Source organism: Lepisma saccharinum, chromosome 29 (assembly GCF_977018435.1).
Source record: "Lepisma saccharinum chromosome 29, izLepSacc3.1, whole genome shotgun sequence".
Classification (NCBI taxonomy): domain Eukaryota; kingdom Metazoa; phylum Arthropoda; class Insecta; order Zygentoma; family Lepismatidae; genus Lepisma; species Lepisma saccharinum.
The window spans coordinates 44977238-45001560 of NC_139257.1; the positions used below are offsets into that span (position 1 = coordinate 44977238).

General features: G+C 36.3%; 1 protein-coding gene across 6 annotated transcripts in view; it reads right to left on the reverse strand.

The window, feature by feature from the left end:
• Positions 1-532: 532 nt before the first annotated feature.
• PRL-1 (protein-tyrosine phosphatase 4A family member PRL-1) overlaps positions 533-24323 on the reverse strand; it is a 115758-nt gene continuing 91967 nt past the window's right edge. For 3 of the 6 annotated variants that reach the window (XM_083114938.1, XM_083114935.1, XM_083114937.1), the window contains exons 2-5: positions 20124-21018; positions 11814-11945; positions 6458-6624; positions 533-2287 (exon numbers count right to left, since the gene is read on the reverse strand). In XM_083114938.1, coding sequence (XP_082971064.1) covers positions 2176-2287; positions 6458-6624; positions 11814-11945; positions 20124-20246 — 534 coding nt within the window. In that variant the 5' untranslated portion in view covers positions 20247-21018 and the 3' untranslated portion in view covers positions 533-2175. Of the gene's footprint in view, positions 2288-6457; positions 6625-11813; positions 11946-20123; positions 21019-22804; positions 22940-23336; positions 23359-23488; positions 23630-24323 lie in introns of those variants that run through there. The other 3 variants (XM_083114934.1, XM_083114939.1, XM_083114936.1) reach the window with 3 other exon arrangements.

The window sequence follows — 24323 nt, forward strand, 5'->3', positions numbered from 1 at the left end:
GACACATATATTACTTTACACAGGGTGTCTGATAAGTCAATACCTATTTTTAAGTTGGTAATACATAATGTGGAAACCATCGTATGATTGTAACTAGCACAGGGAATGAAAACTTATTCTGTACCATTTATAATGCAGGTAACTGAACATGGTACCAATGCTTAGCACAGAAGAGTGAGTAAGAATTATAGCTATCTGTGCGATGCAAAACGAACAGGCCTGGACATGAGTGTGGCAGGAACTTGATTTCACGATTGATGTCTGCTACGTCACCAGAAGTGCACATATCGAACACCTTAAGGTACATACCAAACTTGGGAGAGATTCTTTATGTACTCATGTGCACCTTTTTGCTGTTTGTGTTATAGTTCTTGTACTATAAATGTTACAAACCCCTCACGGAATTATGAATCACCCTGTAGATTAAAGATATTGTGAAGTCGCAATATCAATGAACTTGCAGGCAGACAAATGCACCAAGATACAAATAGGAGCACTCTTCCTTTCAACATCATACACTCAAAGTTCAAGCTTCCAGAAAACCATTTTATTTAGCAAGACAATCTTCTCTACAGCAATTCAGAGTAAACGCAATCACCCCACTTCAAAATGACATTCAAATTTGAGAGGAGCTACAATTTTCACAAATGCATTTCAGTTTGCTGTAAGCAGTCCTCCATTCCCTTCTCACCACATAATGTTACACTGAGTTAGTCTATAAAAACGAGCCGTCTCTTTTTTTCCCCACAAACATCATTTACTTACAAATCCAGTATCTTGCAACCATACAACTTCCAGGCAATACATTTCATTTTTATATATATATATATTTTAAAATTATATATAGAATTACATTTCATATTACACGTGCTACCAATCACAACAGCACCCACACAGAAGACCGGGCAGTCTGGGTTGGAGCATAATGTTAGCTTGTATTTAGTCACTTGTACCTGTGGCTTGTTTTGCTTTTAAAATATCTGATATTATATATAAATTCATTGATTGTTAAATGGTTTACACTCATACAATTATTCAATAGAGAGGTATTGTATGGTTTAGCCAAGACCCTGAGAATACATTTCTGGTATTGTAATACCTTTTTATACAAATTATAGGTACTGACCACTTCAAGGAATATAAAAATTATATATAACGGTTCATTGGGCATTGGCAGACAAGAAACCATCCTCCTCCACCAAACTATAGATATAATGACCGTTAATTTTTTTGGTTAATCAGTGTGAAAATGTAGAAAAATTTGTTTTCCCCCGGCAAACAAATCTAAAAAGTTGTGTCCTAAGATTACATTGTTATTAATTTTCGGTGTCTTAAAAAATTGATGTTATGAAAAAAGCTTTTATATATACAAAAAGCAGCACTAGGCAAAAATGGTGGCTTCTTTGGAAGAATGATTTGCCTACTGTTTTGTGACGTATGTGCTATGAAACGTGTCTTTACATGCTACATTACACTATCTCGGTAACCCAGTCTGCCCTTGGGGCTTTACTAACAATCTCTCACCAAAATTTCACAGTGGCAGACGTACAAATACAGTACAACATCTGATAACTGCAAGTAACAACAGAACTGCAACAAAACTCAGGAAACAATGAGGAGAAGGGCTACAGGGCTGCAACAGACCCCCCAAATATTTTCAAAGGACTACAGAATTTGATTACGAAAGATGAATATTCACAAATACAAGGGTAAATGAATCGTGGAATTTAGACACTAACACATAAATAAAATCTTAGAACTGAGTATCAAGCTCCAGTTTCAAAATCAACTTGGTTCATCAAATTTGATTTTGCAACTTAAAAAGTCCAAGAAGAATTCATTAGTTGTTCACGGAAGACTTGGTTACAACCAAAGTCCATTTGATTCTGTTTCAACTGAAATCAGAACTAGCATAACCAGGGTAGTACACAAATGTGACCCTATTCCTTATTCAAGAGGTTTTTTTTTAAAAAAAAGAAAATGAAGTAGTGACAAAGCACGCACATAATTGACACCACCAAAAAAAAAAAAGTTTGAAAGTCTAATTTATTACTGGTTTACAACCAGGATTATTAGAATGAACACGGCACAATCACAGATGAGGTGGAGTGAAGGGCTCCAGGCCACTAACCACAAGTAAGGAGCCAATTTGAAGAAAACTGCCGAGCTGGAACATTACTGGATGCAGCAGGAGTTCTTGTGTCCATTTCTAATCTTAAGGCGAGATTTGGGACGGTATTTTTCCAGATATGCCAGCTGTTTGGCATTAATAGCACCTCTGCGCTTTCTGAAATACAAAAATGGCAGTGTCAATACTGAACATACATACATGAAATGCACACGTTCACTATTAGCATCTTGAAACCAATCTAACTGTAAAGTTCTGTCAGAGATGTTCTTCCATTTCTTCATCCCCTAGGGGTGGGAACTAGTCAAACTTACTAACTACAAAAAGGTAACCAAATAATGACCAATGTAATTACATAATAATAATAATAATCATCATCTGTGGCTAGACAGCCCTAGAAGGGCCTTGGCCTATCTCCCTCCCACAATCCTACCTACAGATGTGGAGTTCTTCAACCGGTAATGGGGTGACATGGGGTCAGCATGTCGAACCCTCAGCCATTATAGGAGATTTCCCAGACTGGACTACGGTACTCACTCGTAGCTCCCCAATTTCCTCACGATGGTGGGTTGCCACTGATCCTATACAGAGGCCGAAAACCCAGCGACTGAACCCAGGCACTCAAACCTATGCCATTCCGGAGACCAAAGCACAACGCCTTACACCGCACGGGCACAGAGGGGGAGAGAATGTAATTATATAGGTGAAGCGTAACTGACCAATGTAATTACATAGATAAAGCATAACTCATCAAACTGAACATTTTCAAACAAGTTACTGTTTGGCACATACCTTCACTTCCTCAAGCTTTTACCGCATGTGATTTATTCAAAACGATGAAGATTTGATTAATTTAGTTTTCTTTCACTTTTCTGTCACTTTTGGCTAATTGTGATGACGAGGAGTAGTGATTAAGATGAACGAAGGGACAACAGGAGCAGCACAGAGAATTAATATTGGTTGTGAGGCCAGATGCCAGACTAACTTCCCAAAGTGGGGCATTTTTTTTATTATTATTTGTGTCCTTGTTTGAATTGTGTGTGTTACAGTATTTTTACTTCTTTTTAATTGAATGAATGATTTTATTTGGCAAAAAATTTGAAACACATACAGGGTGGTTCAAAAGTTAGGCATCAAAGGACAACTCCATTACTAGCACAGATAGCAAAAAATGAATAGAAGCTAAAAGTTGTGGTTTCAATTAAGAATGCTCGAATTTTTAATACAGAATGCACCATTGGGACCACACTGATACTAGCCCCAATGACATAGAAAAACCTCTTGCAACATTCTTTGTATTTAAAACGGGACATTTACATCACATCCTCTTCTAGGTAAAATATATCTAATTATTGTCATCAATTCTTAATTATCCAATACAGTAATGGACGATTTGCAATTGTGAGAAGACGAGACTATGCACTCTGCTAAATGCTTCAACCATTGATTTGGTTTGCTTTACTTAGCTGTTGTAGTTTTGTTGCATCACATAAGTTAGGAGGGATTCCTTAGGTACATGCTCGCTATAATATACATTCGAGATTCATTCAACAACCCATAATATTACAAAATTCCCAAAAGTGCCTTTCTTTCTTTCTTCATAAACCTTTAGGAGGCAGTAGTCAATCTCGGTATACTGTCTCGTGTATCACTGGAGCAAGGCCGGGGGAAATTGAGTGGGCAGAGCGAAGCAGTACATGCTGCTGCGAAGGCTGATAACTACAGTCTCTTTGCCCCCCTTCATGCAATCACATTCCCCCTCACATGTTCATTAGTGGAGCTGTCTTACGTCACCAGAGATAGTCAACATGATTTTTTTTATTATGAACAAAATACATTCAAATACTGTTCTATTTAGTGATGGGAAAGGACCACATGAGGAACAAAAGTTATTTTGAAGAAAATCTGAGATAGTGGGTTGAATGACTATGATAAGCATACGGCATCTAGAATTTTGAATTGTGTGTCTGAGACATCTGCAGACAGAAAATGTATGGGAGAAAACATTACAGGGATCAATGTTAAGTGTGTAAAGGAAAAATATTAAATCAGGGGCCATAAAAAATGAAACCAGTTTTAGTAATGGTCCATCTCTTTTTTAGAACACATTAGTCAAGGATAAGGATAAGAGCATATGATAAAAGGACATGAAGGATACAAAAGATATTGCCTCACAAATTTTTATCACAAAATTCTCAAACGTGCTTTACAAGATGTATCCAGAAAGCACGGTGGATAAAAATCACAATCTTTAATTAAAAAAAATTGATGAATTTTTATTTATTATTTTTTAACATGCTTAAAATTGCTTGTATGGTTTTTGGTACCATACGTGTAGATATATATTTTTTTACAGAAAGGCTTTTCCTGGTAAAAGGGCATGTAAAAATATTTGAACAGTGATTTTGGCAATTTTTAATGATAATTTGCAAAGTACCAGCTGCCATGTTTATTTACAGTCTAATGATAATGACCATATGAACGGTTTGACATGACTAGTATTTTGTATATTATTCTACACTTTTTTTTCTATAAATATTATTGAATTTAAATCAAAAGAAATTTAAGGGTGTTGACAGTTTACATATTACATTTCCTTTCATATGAGCTTCACCCCATCAGTACATATATTTTTCCTTTCTTAGAGCCTGATAGACACCATTAAATGATTACGAGATTAATGTACTTTCACCAAAAGAGATTCTAATATCTACAAAATCTTTATGTATATTATTCTGTAAATTATTTGTTTAAAGTGATATAAATCAGATTTTTCATAAAAATCGCCTGATTTGAATCAAACCACCTTGCCACAAAGTAAATTCGATTGGGTTCTGATTTATTTAGTTGGTGTAATGTAAAAACCCACCCTGGTAGTTTCAGCCCATAATCATCTATCCAATTTCATATATCACATTTTAACATGGAGATGGTCTATGTTCAGTAACTTTCAATTTCACTGCGTCTTTCACCACACGATCCATATTTGAGGGCCCACTACAGGAAGACAAATTACGGTTATACGAGAACTACTGGGCTTTTGAGCGTATACTGCTTGTCTTGCCTGTTGGATTGTTATTCACTCAAGCAAACAAGCTCTAAATTCCGCACGCTTTCTAACGTCATCCGTGCAAACTATTTGCTGCTCGAGCGAAAAATGCTTACTGCAACAATAGTGAGGATCTCACACTTGGCCAGTGAATGTGGACACAAACTGCCCTGCAGCAAGAACACAGCAAGTGATCTGGATATTACATGATGCAGTTTCTGCAGTGTTGCACATTAGTTGGGCAACAAAATGCACCACACACACATACAGCAGACAACATTACACCAGGAGGAAATTCGGAAACCGGTGGCTCTCCCTGTGTTGCAAAATGGTATTAAAATATCATGACATGCAGAATCATTGGCAATAATGAACGCTCACTAGATATGTTTTACATAATATTTTATACAAGTCACTTACATGCAATAACTTATGAATCAACAATAGCAATACTCAGTGACAGTAATGAGTAGCTTTTTATCCTACTGGAGAGATAAGGAACTTCAACATGGCACTAACTTTCCTTTCTTCCTCTATAAAGTTCCAAATAATTTCCTGTGGATTACTGTACCAGAATGATAAATTAATTACTTAATGCTTATACTAGAACTGTTGCCAGGTAATTAACCCATATGCTTACACTGAAATACTTTAAACTTCTCTTCATAGTCTCAAGCAATATTTTTTTGGTGTTATTCAGCTGTGTAAAGGAGACCTTGAAGTATTTACACCAAGGTGGATTTTAAATCAGGTTGATTTATATCACTATAAAAAAAATTATTCATAGAATAATGTACATAAGGATTTTGTAGATACTGGAAACACTTTTGGTGAAAGTACATTAATCTCCATTTTATTTAATAGTATTTATTAGACTCGAAGAAAGGAAACAAAATATATTTGCTGATAGGGTGAAGCTCATATGAAAGGAAATTAATATGTAAACTGGAAAAACACTTAAATTTATCTTTATTTAAAATTTAATATTTTTTATAAGAAACATTTTGTAAGGAAAGAAAACACCCGCACACTCTCTCTCTCTCTAATCATGTTAAATGTAAATAGTGTCAGAAAGACTTGAATTGTGGAAAGGGCAGAAGGTTTGAAAGGTGACAAGATTGTACACATTCCTTATCCTCCAAATCTTGATGATGCAAATTGGAAGTTATTTATGAATATCTCTGCTGTTTACAGGACATTGTGTATCACTGGGTAATGTAAGGAGATGCAGTACTTTTAATTTTCACGATTAAAAATTACATATAAATAATTCAACTTACTCCCTAATTAACTCCACAGCATCTTCAAACTTCATGCCAAGTTCTATTAGTGCTAATGCTACTAGAACTGGGGCACGTCCCAAACCAGCCACACAATGCACTGCAACACATGCATCTGGCGTCACCTTGAATCTCTCCTTCAACAATTTGAACCACTCTTCCACCACCTAGAAAATATAAAATACAAATGTATGTAGTTTTTTAAATAGTAAAGCTACCACACAACGTAAACATTAAAATACATGCAGCTGAAAACCTCAATACACATACATGTTTCAGAATACAAATCAAATGCCAGCTGTTGAGATTACCCACTTCAATGAAAAAGTAAAAGGGGTGGAGTAAACATACAAAAGTTGCAAGGGTCCTGGAAATATTGTCAAAAATAAACAAGTCTCAGAAAAATTCAAGTGCAGTGCACTCCTTTTATTAATTCGAATTATTCCCCTTGAAACCCCTATCTAAAACAATGTTAAAAATGACTACTTAATTCGAATTTTGAAGGTTAAATTTGGATAATTTGAAGTCAGGTATCCAATAATATAACATAAATCTTTCCAAGAAAGACCAAAGTGGTTGCTACATAAGAAATTCCAACAGATGACCCGTCCCCCCTTTTCTTCTTGAAAAGGTTGTGTTTATGGTTAGCAGATGTGACGACGGCAGATAAGAGATGGCAGCGAGAATCCCCAGAGCTTTTATTTGTAAGAATGTGACCTTCACCCTCTCGGAAACAAGTTGAGAGGGGAGCAGATAGCCGGACAGAAGAAGTCATTTGTCTGCGAGTTTTAGTGGAGTCACAATGTCGAAACTTGGTGCGTACAGTAGCTTAACATTAGATAAAATTGGAAGTGATTAGAGAGGTAGGAGGAGGAATGAAAAACAATCACGTGTTGCGAATATTCCAATAAGTGTACTGTTCCTGGATGGAGATATGGATAAAACATAGTTGTAAGGTAAGGTGTACTGTTTGCATATTAATGCAGTTTTATGTTTAATACAGTGTGTTATTTCATTGGTATTTTTTTTTATTATATCTGGTTAATTATAATTTTTTTTCTTAGACCCTTGGAGTTTGAATTAAAGAGAGTCTACTGTATTTGAGAATTAGAAAAATGCCTAATGACAAACAAAAAACTCATCAAATTATCTGGGTTGCAAATGTTTTGTCAGGTAACCTACCAAACTTACAATGAAGCCAGTGCCAACAAAAAAAAAGACCTAACAATTTATCTGCATATTCATTATTGCGTAGTATTAGTGTAGTTCCTGCTATGAAGTGGTAAGAGGGTAGTAACTGCTGTAGTAGTTACATGCATGGAGAAGTAGTTGTGTTGAAATGTCATATTACAAGGTCTGTAATCACTAGGGCCCAGGACTTTATGTTATAACACCTTTTATTTGACATCAGCTTGAATACTGGAGTGAGATCTTTACATATCTGATGTAAATCAGCCAAAATAGACAAACTTGAAAAGGCATAGTTTGACATTTCACCTTAATATTTATCATGGGCGAATTACTCACAAGATTAACAATATAAATTACAATTTTACTTACTTTTTTTGCGAGTATGACACATTTTCTTCAATTAAAACCTAAATAATAGGTTTTAACTTAGGTAAACGATGGCTTTAAAGCACGTAAATTGTCAGTGTGTAATCAATCTTCCTATACTTTTTTCCCCGCTCACATTTCACCTAACCCTTGACTGTGGAAGAAATATTTTGACGAAGCTATGACTTTATGAATTGCTTATAACACCGAAACCTGAAGAGAGAAGTTCTCTCTCGAAAGTCGTAATTGAAGAAAACTTATCATACTCGCAAAAAAACTTAAGTAAAATTGTAATTTATATTGACATTTTACCAATCTAGCAATTTTACAACATATTTCTTCAATTTTCTTATAATAAGACATTTCTGTATAATGAAAAGATTATCTCGGGCTATCGACCAGGTGAGTTGCGGAAAACATTCCAAGCTTTCGAGAGCTAACGTCACTCTCATCTTCAGCTTGGAATGTTTTCCAAAACTCACCTGGTCGATAGCCCAAGAGAATATTTTCGTCATTCGTCGCTACGAAAGCTTCAAGACTTGTTTAAATAATTTATTCGTCTTACCGTTAGAGCAACAGATAGTTTATATTATCAATAGCATGATAATGAAATTATGGATGCAGAAATTAAAGGCATATGCAGTCTTTTCTTACAGAAGAATAATACCACTTACTCCCTTCTTTTTTATTCCGCTGACAATGGATAGCGGCATGAACATTATTGAGGAAAAATGTTGTCATTGTTGCTCCTCACAACAATAAACCAACAGTAATAACATTCGGTACATTACAGTCTACTCTATCAGCAATTTGAGAATGGGAGATTCAAAATCACTTGTCCTTTGAGCCAGGCACATATCAGTGTGTAACAGTACAAGCGAATAGAATACCACGAACAGGGACTTCTGGGCCAAGATTGTAAGCGCATTGTGGAACAAATGTATTTCGTCTAACTTGGTCTGACAAAAAAATTTGTAGGCTGTTTTTCAGATTCTATATAGTTTAAATCTGCTTCCAAAAGTTGTGTTTGTGTACTGATTGCCTAGATTTACCAGACCTGTAGATAGCTGCCAATTATGCTTTAGTTTCCACAAAGGTGTAAATCTTGACATAATAGTAAATGAAACCGGATAATTGCAGTGAACCTCACTATATTTTCAGTATTTTCCCACTACATTCTTCAGTTAAAGGGATTCTGACTTCATTTAGAGTAGCGCTACCAGATCACCATAAGGGAAAAGTAGGACTTCCTATCCCAAAATATAGGACACTAATATTATTCGCAGTAAATAACACATTAGAAAATAATGTAAAATTGACAACACTTTCCGTTTTATGAGCATAATTGCAGTGTTCATAGTATAATTTTATGTTTTTGTTAGGCTAAGGTAGGTAGGTTTAATACCATTAGAACTTCCACATTTTTGGGGTTGTATGTGTGAATACACAGGGATTTAGTTTAAAAAATTGAAAGGAAGTACTCTGGGACAAGACTGTGGCTGTGTTTGCAGCACAGCATTCATGTGCCACTTGACACATTTCATCCTGCAACCATACAGTGGAAAACGCAATTTCAAAGTACATCTGTGTTTCTCGAATCGGACTTTCATTTAGTTTTATTTGGTTAAAAGTGTTAAATTTAGTGATGTAGATAATTTTTTGTTGTTAGGTTTGGTGATATAAGCATTTGCTTGAGTTTGCTTGCTTTTTGAATGTATTCAACCCGTTTTTACAAATAAAAATTGGTAATAATCCAGGCTAGGAGGTTTTTTTACTTCCACGGGCTACACTTAGATATCAAATACTTGTTATTTGTGGTTTTGCACCATTACATAAAACATCAAAATCTACCCATTAAATATAATTGACTTAGGCTTAATTCTTCAGGGGTGCAATTGATCTTTTGATTTATTGAGTTGGTGTTTTTAAGTCCACTTTATGCACAGTAAGGCTAATCAGGACTGCACCTAGAGTTAAAAGTGGGATCCGAACCACTATGTGCCTCCACTGGGAATCGAACCTAGGACCCCTTGATCACAAGGGGCTTCCTCCTTTGTTCAGCACTGGTTTCACCTAGGCAATTTCAATCATTACCTGCTTCAAATGTTTGCAATTAGCACAAAATGGTAATTGAACATTATCCACTTTAATAATGCTCGTAATTATACTTGCTTTAAAACTTTCAAGAGAGTACTTCTCTCTTTTCAGGTGAACAAATTCTTTTTTGGCGGTGGTGGGGATCCAACCTACATCAGACCTGTCATTTTCCCCCCAAAATTCTGTATTATTTTTGCTCCATGTATGCTACTATGTCTATTGTCTGAAGAAGGTGGAAGCAAATTTGTTTGAATTTTACATTGGGACTATTTATGGCAGTTTCGCCATTGCTATGACTGCTACTTCTTTGACTTGCCTGTTTCCAATTTGGTTCTTTGTGTAGTATTCAGTTCCACTGAATTCTATGCGATTCCATGCATATTTGGCTACTTTCAAGCTATCTTAACTTGACAAGTTTAAAAACAAGATGCTGCAAATAGCTGTTGCGCAGCTCTCACCACATTTCCCCATTCCATTCTCTGCAACGATGTTGGTTCGCGGTGTTGCAACCTGGAGGGAGCGGAATGGTCTGAGGATTTTCAACGAAATTTGTATTCGCTTTTTCCCAGGCTGTTTTCTACCTGCCTGAGTACAGAAATTCAGCTCACCTTGCGCCAATGACTTTTTCTTCTTTTAAAACTTGAACTCCCTGATGGCGCAGTGGTAGCATCGTCACCTTGTAATCAAGGGATCCCGGGTTCGATTCCAGGTGGAGGCATATAGTGGTTCGGATCCCACTTTAAACTGTAGGTCCAGTCCCGATTAGCCTTACTGTGCATAAAGTGGACTTAAAACAACAAATCAATCCAATCCAATTATTTTAAAACTTGAGAAACCATCCATTTAGATACTCCCGTGGTGGCGCTTGTGGATTCTACAACATTATACTTAAGTTTATGTAACTCCTCCTGATTTCAAAAATATGGTGCAACACTGTAAACAATTTCTCTGGCCTGTCCTCTAAGGGGCTTTCCAGAGTGGATTGTGGATTTTGTTGGACCCGGCATGATTTGATTTTTGCATTTCAAAAATATGCAGCCAAGAGTAAAGAGCAAGAACATATCAGTGCTTTAAAAAAGAAAACAGGCAAGCGTGTTATCAGATTGCCTTCTTGTAGAGATTGTTGTACGATAAACAAAATAACCCCCACCCCACTCGGCTTAAAAAAACAACCAGGCCACTGCTCAATGTCGCATTCAGAAAATGAAGTCATTTGCCCAGTAGTTTCTCTTAGTTATAAACGTTAACGTGCGTAATACTACAGTTTACGATCCACGTACCGCACGCATTTTCAAAGACCGGATTAAATCAAATGAACCACTGATAAACTGATATGAGCCGGCACCAATAATCTACACAGTAAAAATAGTTTGTCATATTTGTTTTAGCTTAATTTTGCTGAGTTGGCACCACTCATAGTCTCAAGGCCAGACCAGTACATAGAAGAGTGGTGGGGAGGATGACGACGACGTAATAGGAAGTGCTTCACAGCGATCTGCACGCACATCAGGACTTAACTTGTCAGGATATATCACTTGTGTGTGTCTGCTGGTTTTGTGTTTATCCCTCTCTAGATAACATCCACATTCTCCTATGTAAGCTTGCCTGAATCTCATTCACATGAGTGTGTGCTCCTTCTGTTCATCTCCTCTCTTCTTGACAATAATTCAGAGAAATGTTAGCACTGCATATGCACACTTACCTCCGAGGGAGGATATGTTCCATCATCAAATACAAGGTCCATTACACTGATACCTTCTTTCTTCAACTCTTCCACCTTGTACGTTGGTTCACAAACCCTGACTACATCATGGACCTTGTGTTTCTTCAATTCCTGAAAATAAATATGCGAGTGAGTTAGGCTTGTATCATAATTATAAATTAATAACAAGGAATAATTTTGAAGAACAAGAGTTTAGACACCTACAAGAAACAAAGTGCAAACCAAGGTGTATTGATTAAAATCAAGTTGATTTAAATCAGGTTTTTTGTTTTAAAAAAATCACCGCTTTAGATCTCTACATTAATAATTTCTAGAATAATGTACATAGAGGTTTTGTAGATATCAAACACTTTTGGTGAAAGTACATTAATCTCTTAACCATTAATGGTGATTATTAGATTCTAAGATAGGAATATGAAAGAAATATAATATATGTACTTGTGGTGTGGTTCATATGAAAGGAAATGTAAACACAGGATTTCTTATGATTTAAAAAATTCAATAATTTTACGGGCAAAAATAGCAAACATTTCGTGTAGAAAAATATACAAAATAAAAATCATGTTAAACCATAAATAGTGTCAATATCATTAAACTGTAAACAAACATGGCAGCTCATATTTTTGCAAACTATCATTAAAAAATCTCCAAAATTCAGCTACAAATACTATAAAAATATTTAATTTCATATTTTAAGTTACAATTATATAGTGCATCCAGAATATTTTATTTTCCCTGGAAGAAAAGTTACTGAAATTATTATTAGTTTCATTAACACTCAACAAACATTTCCATAGTAGTTACAGTATCAGAAAAACTGATATGTTTACATATATTTTTTTATTTGATTTAATGAAACTGTTCAAATATTTTGTAGGGCCATTTACTAGAAGAAGCCTTTTCTATAAAAAAACATATCTATGTGCATGGTGCCAAAAACCATGCAAGCACTATGTTTTTCTTTTTAAAATGAAAAACATGATTTTTATCCACCCTGGTGCAAAATACATTCATGACCAATTTCTTCATTAAAAGTATGTTGAAGTATATCCTTACTTCTACCAATTTATCACTCCAGCAAGAGGATATAATCTGAATTCTTTTCATATTGATAACCCACTATGCCATGCAAGTATGTGTTAGCATAAATGGATTGACATTCTAATGTCTAAGATGGGATATTAATGCAAGGTTTGGTATTTGTAAAAAGCAGGCTGTTACAAATAGGAAGTTCAGAGGGGAAAAAAATAGTTGAGAATGCTTGTTCCAGTTTGATTGCATGTCCAAGAATTAAATATTATACAATTACCAGTGTTACCACTAAGGTAGTAAGCGGCTCCGGTACCCACCCAGCACCGTATAAAGTGGGTAAATGGAGGAAATTCTGGGGAATAAAGGCAGCCAGGGGCATGGTGCTGATCACATCAACCCCCACATTCGACTGTGATCAAGGAAGTGTGGGGGGCCCAACTCCACACCCTCTATATACCTTCATGGCATAGGAGGTACTTTACTGTCGAAAAATCACTATCTTATATGAAAATCTAAAAAAATTACATCGGCTTAGATTTCCTTCAAGAGCACTCTCACGTGGTTTTCTTTCGCTGTTACCGATATTACAAATAATTTCGCGGCTACGTAACTCGACTCACTATAATCTCTCCCATACGGTGGCAACACTGCTCTCCTTGTACATTAATTTTTCCCCAAGTAGTACCAGCCTATTTTCAACAAAACTTTGCATGGTTGTATGAATCAACAACTGCTTCATTTGTATGAAGCTACAACTGCTCCATCTTTCATTCATTTTGGTCTACTGTTTTAGCCACAGTGGCATATAGATTACCAATTTTCTTTTCGCAAAATTTCAATTTTCTTCTTCCTTTTCTTACTGAGATACAATATAAATTTGTTCAGGAAAGAGAAAAATAAAACCCATATATTCACGACAATTAGTTTTAGTTTAATTTTGGAACCCTGTGGCCAATTTGAGAAAAGCATGCACCTGGAAAGTACTTGTTATACCATGTGGGGGAGATTTTCTCACGTCCACTAAAGGTTAAAGGGGCGTTATCTGGCTTGACACCCAAATTTGTTCAGCTGCATGAAACTTCTTAAACGTTTTTTCTTAATATGCCCAAGTACTATTACTATTTTGTACCTTGCTCAGGTAAGACTCCTAAGTTGTTGTTTTCAAGTAGTCTCTCTTAACAAGAGACGTTAGTGACAACTCTGCTGTTGGATTGCATGCATACAGGTTAGATTTTAAGCCCTTATAGCTCAGAAATGAAGCACTTTTGAGGAAACATTTATAAGAGAAAGTCAGTTGTTTTTTAATATCTACCAGTTGAAACGACCCAAGATAGGTCGGACTTGTATAGGAGGGCCTGTATGGTCATCGAACATATCTACTGTTATCACACATGTTGGCAACTTCGCAAAAATAAGCAAGTTGGTAACTATGATAAAAGATTTTTTCCTTGCAGTTTGGTTATGAGAAAAAAGATATGAAAGATGACATGAATGTAAGTAAGTTTGTGTTATTGCAAGTCCTTTTGTGATAATATTGCGACTAATTTTATGGCTTATCTGTTGGAAATAGCAGAGCTGGAATTTAATTAAAAGTTTGGCCTCTAAGGTTTGTGTAAACTAAGTATTTTCGTGGAAGTGTCTTTTAAACGTGTGCTGTTAACAAGTTGCTAGTTGAAGCTATTACTGTTAATAAATTGTTAATTATGCTATATTGAGAGTGTTACTAAAACCCAGCCAGCCTTGCGTGTAGAAGAGTGCTCATACTCCTAGCCGGGGAAACTTAGCACAGTACCCTATTGCTGATGCAACAACCTGTGTATATATATTAGTTATTGTTCTTCATCAAGGATGAATGTTTTCATGCAGGGTGCCAAAAACTAAAATTTAGGTGTAAAATATGCACAAACACACTAGTGTGAGCCCTGGCTAAGTGTGTCACCTCAATCCAGTTTCTGTACAGCACTAACACCATGTTAACTTACATCTAACATACAATTGCTGCTGCATATTTTTCCAAGAGATGTGCATTGATGTAATTATGAAGTTTAATATTTTTATTTGTAACAATAAAGTGACAGACCTATTTCTGTTACAAGGTATATTTTAGGGATGGGACTGATTAATCGGTACTCTATCGGTATCGGCCGATATAGACATATCGGTGTATCGGTAAAATTAGCGATTATTTTACCGATCCGATATATTGATTATTATCTGATAATTTAGTGCTAAATTCTGCCATTTTGTTGTAATTTTTATGGATAATATCCATGCCCTACTTTCTAAAAAAGTAAATGTCTAAATATGCAATTTATCTTGCACTGCAGTCACCTTGAAACACACATTTATTAAAGAGGTCAGTGAACCTTTCAGGTTCTTCAAGGGCCATTTCTAATTTTATATCGGTACTTTATCGGCATCGGCCAAAATTTCATATCGACCCATCCCTAGTATATTTCAATCAAAGGCTATATATTTATTTGGAACACATTTGGCTAATCACAATGATGGAATGAGTGATGGTTAGCTGGAAGTGAAGAACCGACGACACTCGCAAACACCACCACCTGAGCTCAGATCTAGGCTGGGACTTGAAACAAAGTTCCCCAGTGAGGATAATAAAATTAAAAATCACAAAATCAATATGATTATTCTGTGCTAAAGTGACCAAAAGCACTGTCAATGTCCGTGATTCCTTCCAGTTTACACCCCACAACCTTTAGAGCACCATAACATGTTGCAAAATTTCAGCACACCTGTGAATTAGTTTGCGATTCTTTTTTTTGCAGCAATACTATTCATTCTAGTTACTGGAGCCTCTCAGACAAGTGCCTACGGGCAGGAACTTTTCAAGAACGCCTTCTTTGAAATGACAGGGCTTTCAGTGGAGGAGTAATTTATAATTGTTGCTCCTAATGGTGAAAGTTAAAGGATGAAGAAAAAATTGATTTAAAAAAATCATATTTGGCAAGCCCCTGTGGTTACCACAAGACACCAAAGTGAACAAAAAAAAAAAAGTGTGTGTAGCAGTTTCACTGAAAACTACTCTTTTAGGTAAAAAAAAAATATTAATTGCAGATCTAGTGTCAACCCCACGGATGCTGGATGGACCAATTTGGCGAGAAACACTACAAATATTGCTGAGGATATGTAATTCTTGGGAAATTTTGAAAATTTGGCACTTACCCCTGGACTCCTAATTGTCACAGGTTGTTAAAGTGTTCTTTTGTTCTCACAATCACAAGTAAAAATGAAATATCAGCAAAAAGTGGTGCTCATAGGAACAAAGGGCTTTTGTCTGCACCGTTAGCACTACGTTCCAGAGTGGTGTATGGTCATGTGGTGAGTACTAACTATTCAAATGACCGTTTAAAGCAGCAGACAGGCATTTGTTGAATCTTCAAACTTGAACACCGCTTTTCCATCTAGTTCGTTGAACGTCATTTTCTTGCACTACCTTGACATTGGAATACACCTGCACTACACAGTGTGTCAAAAAGTGGAGCGAACTACTACAGAGTAATTTTGATACAGAACTACAGAGTTTCTACCGTATTATTAGAGATATAATGCTTTAATAGGTCAGTATAATATTGCGAGTGTACTCGCTATTGCTACATATACAAGCGAAAAAGGATTTCACAAACCTTTTCAAAATGTGTCATTCCTAATTTTGGTATGGATGGATTACTTTTGATTTTGTGTGACTCACACTTAATGCTCCAAGGCATGATAAGAGAACTTCTAGGTCATGTGGAAATATGTAGGAGAAATATCAACAAAGAATCAGAGCAGGATGTTGTCAGCATCTTAAGTAGCAGCGATGATGATCAACCAGGATTTGTGGCTGTCCTAGATCTATTCGAAATAGAATACTTAATGATATTCCAACCATTCCTGATCATACCCCAAACAGTAAATATATTGTCAGAATATATATTCTGGGGCCAGGATAATGCTGCCTTAGCCAAACACATTGGTTATAATAGCAGCTATGGAAAAATGTGTGCGACATTTAAAGCAATGGATACATTTTTTTATTTTATCATTCTGAAAATAAGGCCAGTTTCCCTCTAGTTCTTCATAACAAAATTATCCAATCATTGACATTATTTCACAAATAATTTACATAATCTTAATAGGGTTGCAATTAGGACAGAGAATATCTTTTACAGAATATCAAAGCAAATAATGGCTTTATGCCATCATTCCCTTGCTACAGTTTTGAGGTCCACATGCTTTCTCTCTTATCTCTGGGTAGTAGATCACCATAATAGACAAGCTTCACATTTTTTTTTATTAAATGTAATGTAAGATTAGTTTCTTTAGTTATGAGAGTTTTGGTCAATATCTGAAGAAAATATGTCAAGTTTGAAAGGAAATTAAAGGACATTGGGGATGAAAGAATTAATAAAACTTATGTTAGTGTCAGAATTCTGGCTATAGAGCAGTGGAAAAAATCTTGTGGAGTGATGACTCATGGTAGTCTGATGGAGGGTGTTGTGTTGACAATGAAATTTGGAGTAATTGTCTAGGGCTGTTTTTCCAGGTTTGGACTTTGCGCCCATAGTTTTCATAGATGGGGCGATGACCTCTGGCATGCATCAAGACATTTTAAACAATAACAAGTTTCCCACACTGTGGCAACAGTGTATCAACACGAAGTTCCTGCCTGCACAGTAGATTGCTGCAATGAGAGTTTCTTGCTCGACCAACATATAGTTTGCATGGGAAGCACTAGATGGCATGCAGAATTGATAGGTCTTCTTCTAGAGCAAAAAACACCTGAACGAGCAGAATATACACAAACTCTCAAACCATATTAGTATTTGTCATTTGTCAATGGGAGTAGGTCCTTGGACTTTAGGTTCACAGTACTGCATATTAGGCTCTGTAATACGGAATGTTGTCAATCTTCCCATTACGAATGAGGTATGCTCGAGCGTGGGAGACTGTCCGTCCCCAGAAAAAGAAAGAGAATGAGTTTGAGCGAGCGAAAGTGGTCCCATGCAGCACTCTAAGAGGGGAGAGAAAGAAAATACAGGGTACTGCACATGAAGGTCAACTGAATCCAAGTTTGAAGAAAATTAGGTGGAAGTGCTTAATTGGCCTGCCTGCCCAAAGCCCAACTTGAACATCTTTGGGATGGGTAACGATTCCAATTGTTACACGAAATTTGAACATTCCTTAAAGAATGAGCACTGTTTGGATTTCGAAAAAGTTATTTATGTTGAAAAAACAACTAAAATTACCTTATGCAAGCATGCATGCTTCCCATGGACAATGTATTTTCCGTTGACAAGCAACAGTAAGTATCTTAGACCAATGGGAATAAATGTAGAAGTAAATCGGGGACTTTATTTTAATGCTAAGAGAAAACCTGACCTAAAAAAAGCATATATTGAACAAAATCTTAAGTAATCGCTAAAACTCCACAGTATGTGTTAATAGACGTAAATCGAACAATGTAAAAATTGTATGTGTAGCATGATGAAATCGCAATAAAACAAAAGGAACTTGAGCCTTGGGATGAGTTGGAGGGTATGTTGCATGCCAGACCCACTAAACCAACAAACAGAAATACACCATTCACCATGCTAGAGGAAGAATGGAAACAAATTCCCATAGCAGTTTACCAGACCTTAGTGGACAGACAACCCAAATAACAGCAAAAGGAGGTTCAACATATCTATTATGTCTTTGGAAACGGCAGCAATGGGTGAGTATGTGCTACATGGTGAAAGAAAAAAATGTGCATAAAAAAACCTGCAAAATAATGCCTTACAGGCAAATCAAGCATCTGGGATTATTATTTTCAGTTTTCACATGAGATTTGCAGTAGGAAAGTTAGTCCACAAGTAACAATTACATAATCTCAATCACCTCCTCATGCCTGGATCACACCACTGAGGAGCAGTTTTCAATGTGGACAGTGATTAGATCATTGACCATCACCCATGACTATACATGAAAAGGGTAACACTTTCAATTAGTCAAAACTGATTACAGAAGAAACCACTTACGCAAATCACTTTCTGTAGCATTGTTGAAGTTCCTGAATGTTTGTCATCATTTCATCTTTTTTAGCGATAATTCATGTTTTATGTATTAAAATATCGCAATTGCCGTTGCTTCCATGCGTTGCACTTTATGACGTAATCCCCTGTCACCGTTTCCAACCATCCCATGTTTTTCCAAGATGATGTGACCCCAAATATTAGCTATGTTTGCCTAACCTAACCCTCCCGTGAATGGTTTGTGGGGCTACCCGGGAAAAAATAGAAAATTAATAACACTGTAGTAGGAATTTTTTGGTTTAGAAGGTTGGAAACCTGCATCAATCGACAAAACACAAGCACGTCGCGCGATGATCCAGAATGCTCGCGCCATATTGTGTCACACAAGCGAAGAAAACAATAATAATTACTTGTAATATGAAAAATTGAATTATTTTTGTGAGAAATTCATAATTACACCTTACAGAATGTTCCGCAATGCAGAATAAGTAAGTAGCAATGTTAAAAAGGACGAAATAAATTAGTTACAGGTGTTTTGACTAAACAAAAGTAGTACCCATGAAAAGTAATGATTTTTTGGCAAAATATCAGAAGACATATTTGTAATTAATATCACAAGTGCCATCTTTTACTTATTATTTTGTTCATTTGCTATTCACTTTTATGTTCTTTTGTTACTCTTAATTATTTCTTATTTATTTTTATGCTTATTATAATTATTGCTTTCTCATTGTTGACAATTTCAATGTAAAATGGCCACCTGTGCTGTATCTGAAATTTTCTCAATAAATAAATAAATAAATAAATGTTGCATGTTTTCAAGCTTCCAAAAATATTGGAACAAATACTATTGGTCACCTCATTGCACCTTCCTGCATTCATGAACATAAATAAAATCTTTTGAACCATCTAAGCCATTAAGAAATATTCACAAGATATAAACTTTGAAAAACAAAAAAATTGATTAGAAATAGGTAAAAGCACTAATACAATGGGCCTTTGGGGAAAAAAAGTAGTTTATGAAAAATTACTCTCAATCAAGTGAATGTTCATGTGGGTCGCTTTCACTCTACGTATGATAGAAAATAGGCCTACTATTCCATGAAATTATCGCAAATACCACAAACCACGTTAAGATTCACTTGATTGGAATTCTAAAGATATGGAACTTTTCGGAATTTGGATATCGTGATGGTATTTTGAAAGAGAATTGTTAATTTTAAAAAAACTGACAACTCACCTGAACGTAGTTTTGAATCGTTTGGTCTGTTGGGCGGTCAGTGATGAGGAAGCGCATATTCTTGTATTCGATCTCAGAGGGGGCTGGTCGGATTATTTTCTGCCGCATGTTGCTGCTGCTCATTTCTTGCACACTCCCAACAAAAAAACACCACTTTCCTAAGGGTTACACTTTATACTGATGACAACACTGAACAAAAGTTGTTACCACCACCAGCACTGATTATTTTTAGCGGAGAAACAGAGGAAGCAGATCAGATCTTCAGGGATGTTTTCCAAATGTTCTTGATATGAGTTTAAGAAAAAGCACTACTACAAATACACACACACATACACATTCACTGCTTGCTCAACAGTTTTTCTCCACTCTACAAATGTACACAAACTTTAAAATAGATATACAAACTGGGTACGAAAATTTGGTCTAATTTACTAATTTTTGCATTAAAAGGCAGTTTAGCCGAAACTTCCACAGTTCGCAATTACTAGGATCCCACCACACGTGACCTGATGGGCCCTGAACACTCGCCGTCGCCTCCCTTCCTCCTGACTGTATTCCAAACCTCCTCCACGAACACCAGTCATTCAACGGGACACACAAAGGGAATGTGGCTCGGGTGTTAACGGAGGAACCAAGTTGGCAACCCGGGGGAACACTCGGCCCGTTCCTGGCCGAAGCTTCACCCCATCTAGGAAACCAGCTAAAAGACAAAGGTGAGTCTTCTCTAGGGCTCACCAGGCGACACAGTGCTGAGGCAGGAGATGGCAAGAGCGTTGTGTGGAATGGCAGCGAGCTGCTGTTGGCTTCTTTCGACAGTTTATTTGTGCTGAGCCTGGCAATACTCTCCGCTGTCAAGCTGGAACTCCATGAATGTGAGGCCGATCTCACCCAGAAACTGAAAGGAAAGAACATGAATATTAACACAACACAAACAAATTGTTTCAAATTCATTTGAGAGCTTGCGAGTAAAACATGGTGACATTTTGGTCATCGAGTTTCTTATGCTGAAGCTATACCGTCGAAAAATTGTTTTCATGTTGTGTTTACCAATTTCAGAGGGGATCAATAAGTCAAGTGCAAATTGCATGACATGGCAATTACATGCGAAAATTGAAGGATGGCTCTCTCTACTTCGCAATGACCAAAATGTCACCATGCTTTACTCGCAAGCCCTTGATTTGTCGAACAAAATTACTATTTCAGTTTTTGCTAGAGCATGCATTATTCCATGCACAACTGAAGTTACAAAAAACACATGGATACAGAAGCATTTTTTTAAAAAAGTGGCAAAGTCAAATTATATATAAAAAGTTCAATTCTCCTGTACTTAACTGCCCTCTGAAATATTACCATGGGCTTATCAACATGTACATTTTGTAAATCTTAAAAACTGTGGACTAAGAATTGATAGTATGCTAATAATCACAGTCAAGATTTTTCATGACTATTTCTTTTGGTAATGGTATTATGTCCCTCAAAGATATAGAAATGCAAGCTATGTTGTTGTCAGGCCATACTACTGCTAATGAGAACCATTGTCACTGGTCATTCATTATCTTCAATATTCTGTATACCATAATTTATCTTCAGCAATTTTAAGTTGTATTTACCTGAATTTGCAATGATTGTACAATTATGGATACCTCTGTGTATGGATAACACACTTCTACTGACAATAGTATATTCAGCTTTAACAAATCAGTACAAATCTGTGTAACTGCAATTATACAATTCACTTTAAACATTTATTTAGATCTTATATCTACTTCATGCAATGTGCCTAAGCAAAGGTAATAGCAAAAATTTCTGCTTTGTGACCACCATGTATGCCTTTCAATGTTCAGTCTGGAACGATATGTCTCATTTATCTTTAACGGCAATCATTAGGTTGCCTAGAGTCTGTGTGTGGAAAAGAAACAAAATACGAATGTATTGGGTTCTGTGAGCAATAGTAACATTATTGAAGCTAATACATGGAAATGCTCAATTTAGATACACTAACAAATACTGAAGTAGAATAATTTCCTGCAAAAAATAATCCTAAGGAATAAAAGTAAATCAATAAAACTGGCATAAATGATTACAATGATATTCTGAGTGATATATTCTTCAGAAATATTATTTTGTCAGGCTACACAATTATATTAATACTAAGTTCTAGAAACCACTGTATCTTCTACAAAGATGAACCAACTTACTGATCCATTATTCCACACACATTCACTGAACCATATAATTATAGTCTCATGAGAATGACATACTGTAACTCGAGTGCTGCATAACTGCAGTACGTTATCAGATATATATCCTACACCACAAATACGTACAAAAGATTACTTCAATTTACTATATTAGTAAAATTTCAATCACAACTATCAGTCAAGTAATACAGTAACTCTGATCACCAACCTTACTTCTCTGAGCATATTGTTACGAAAACAAAGCTCATCCTATGTACACAATACGTCTGCCTGTACGACATAGCATTCATCCATTCATCTGCACTAGCGGTGCTTACAGAGCTCTTTCTTTTTAACATAACACTGACTTAGCACTTCAAAATTATAAATTTACAGAAGAGCATACCGTAACAAAGAGTTCTATCAAGGGAGGAAATACTTTGTTATTAATGCAACTTCAATTGCTACACTGACTGATAAAGAAGTTGTTTTTATACTTGCCAAAAATATATTATAAATCCAATAGTGGCCCATGTATTAAAACTAATTAAAATTGACCAAGACACATTTCCACAAAAGGCTTCGTCACACTCAATGTACGCATCTCAACCCAGACTCTGGCATATGACTTGCGTTGCCACCTGATACCAGCTTCTCGCATCGCTCGACAGATGGCGGAATAGAGGAACGCTCTTTACACTGTTGCCGAAGTTACGGCAAACAATTTGTTTCGAGTGATAAAAGAAGAATACGACCTACAAAAAATTCCGTATATGGCTTTTACAACGCACATGCATTAACGACTTACATCCACACCCACTAATAAATACGGAAACACGAACTTCAAAATCAAACGCGGACACCATCATGTCGTCAATTATAAGGGTGGAGTCAACCCTCGAAACACAGCATTGTGCTCATTTCACTTTTATAGTTTCCTTTCACATTCCCTTCATGCAATCATCATTACTCGCTGCCACGCACATATCAACTTTAGAAAAAACATGCTGCTGCTAACATTTGCCAAACTTACCAGGTCTGCCGAACATAGAACCAACGGACGCACAACAGCAAATACGACAAACCACTCTGACCTTGTTCGTTGTCCTTCACTCGTCTGGTGGTCGTTTTAATGAATCTACGAGTGATAGCATACACCAATACTGAAAGAGGCGACATACTAACCTGCCACACCCTAGTTAACCTGCTCATTCGCGGCTTCGAACGACGTTCCATCGGCGGTCTCCAATGCCGAATGGAGTCTCCCACCTGAGAATCGCGAGTTTGGATAAGGCGACGTAGCCGACAAGAATGACGCAAGAGCTACCCGTTACGTCATTCTAGTGACGTATACCGCTGAAACCAACATTGCCAGATCGATCGCGAGCGACTACGCGATTCGTGTCGGCACGGAGTGAGGATGATGATAAAATTATGGAAGCATTTTTTAAAATTCTTGTAATTGAAAAGGGGGCAACCCCCGAAGTAGTCCAACCTCCACCCGCATACATTCAGGGGTATGCATTTGGGGCCCTGGTGCCTTTAAAATAAACCAGGGCGTCATATCAGCGGAATTTTAAGGGTCCCCTTTTCTTTTTCTTTTAATTTCATAATTCAGTACAATACAAATGAGAAAACAATACAATATACTGGATCGGATATTTGGGTAACTAGAACTATATACTATTGTTAGGAGTTGAGTTGATAGTGGAAAAGAAAAGTACGAAATGAGGGTATATCAAAGTTGAATAGTGATGTAGGAGAAAAAGATGATAGAGTTAGCTAATGAAAGAAGAAAGAAAGTGTATCTACTGGAAGCCAGCAAAAAAGAGAAAATAAATAAAATAAGTAAATACATATTAATAATAAATCAAAAGAATCTAACTGGGAATAATCATTAGTAGGATTATAGATTGTTATTATTGATTATTAGATGTTCCTGGAATCTTCAGGATAGCAGTTCTGGGGAGGGGAGCTTCAGGAAGTTTGGCTAAGTGTTAATTCAGTCGTGGAATATGCA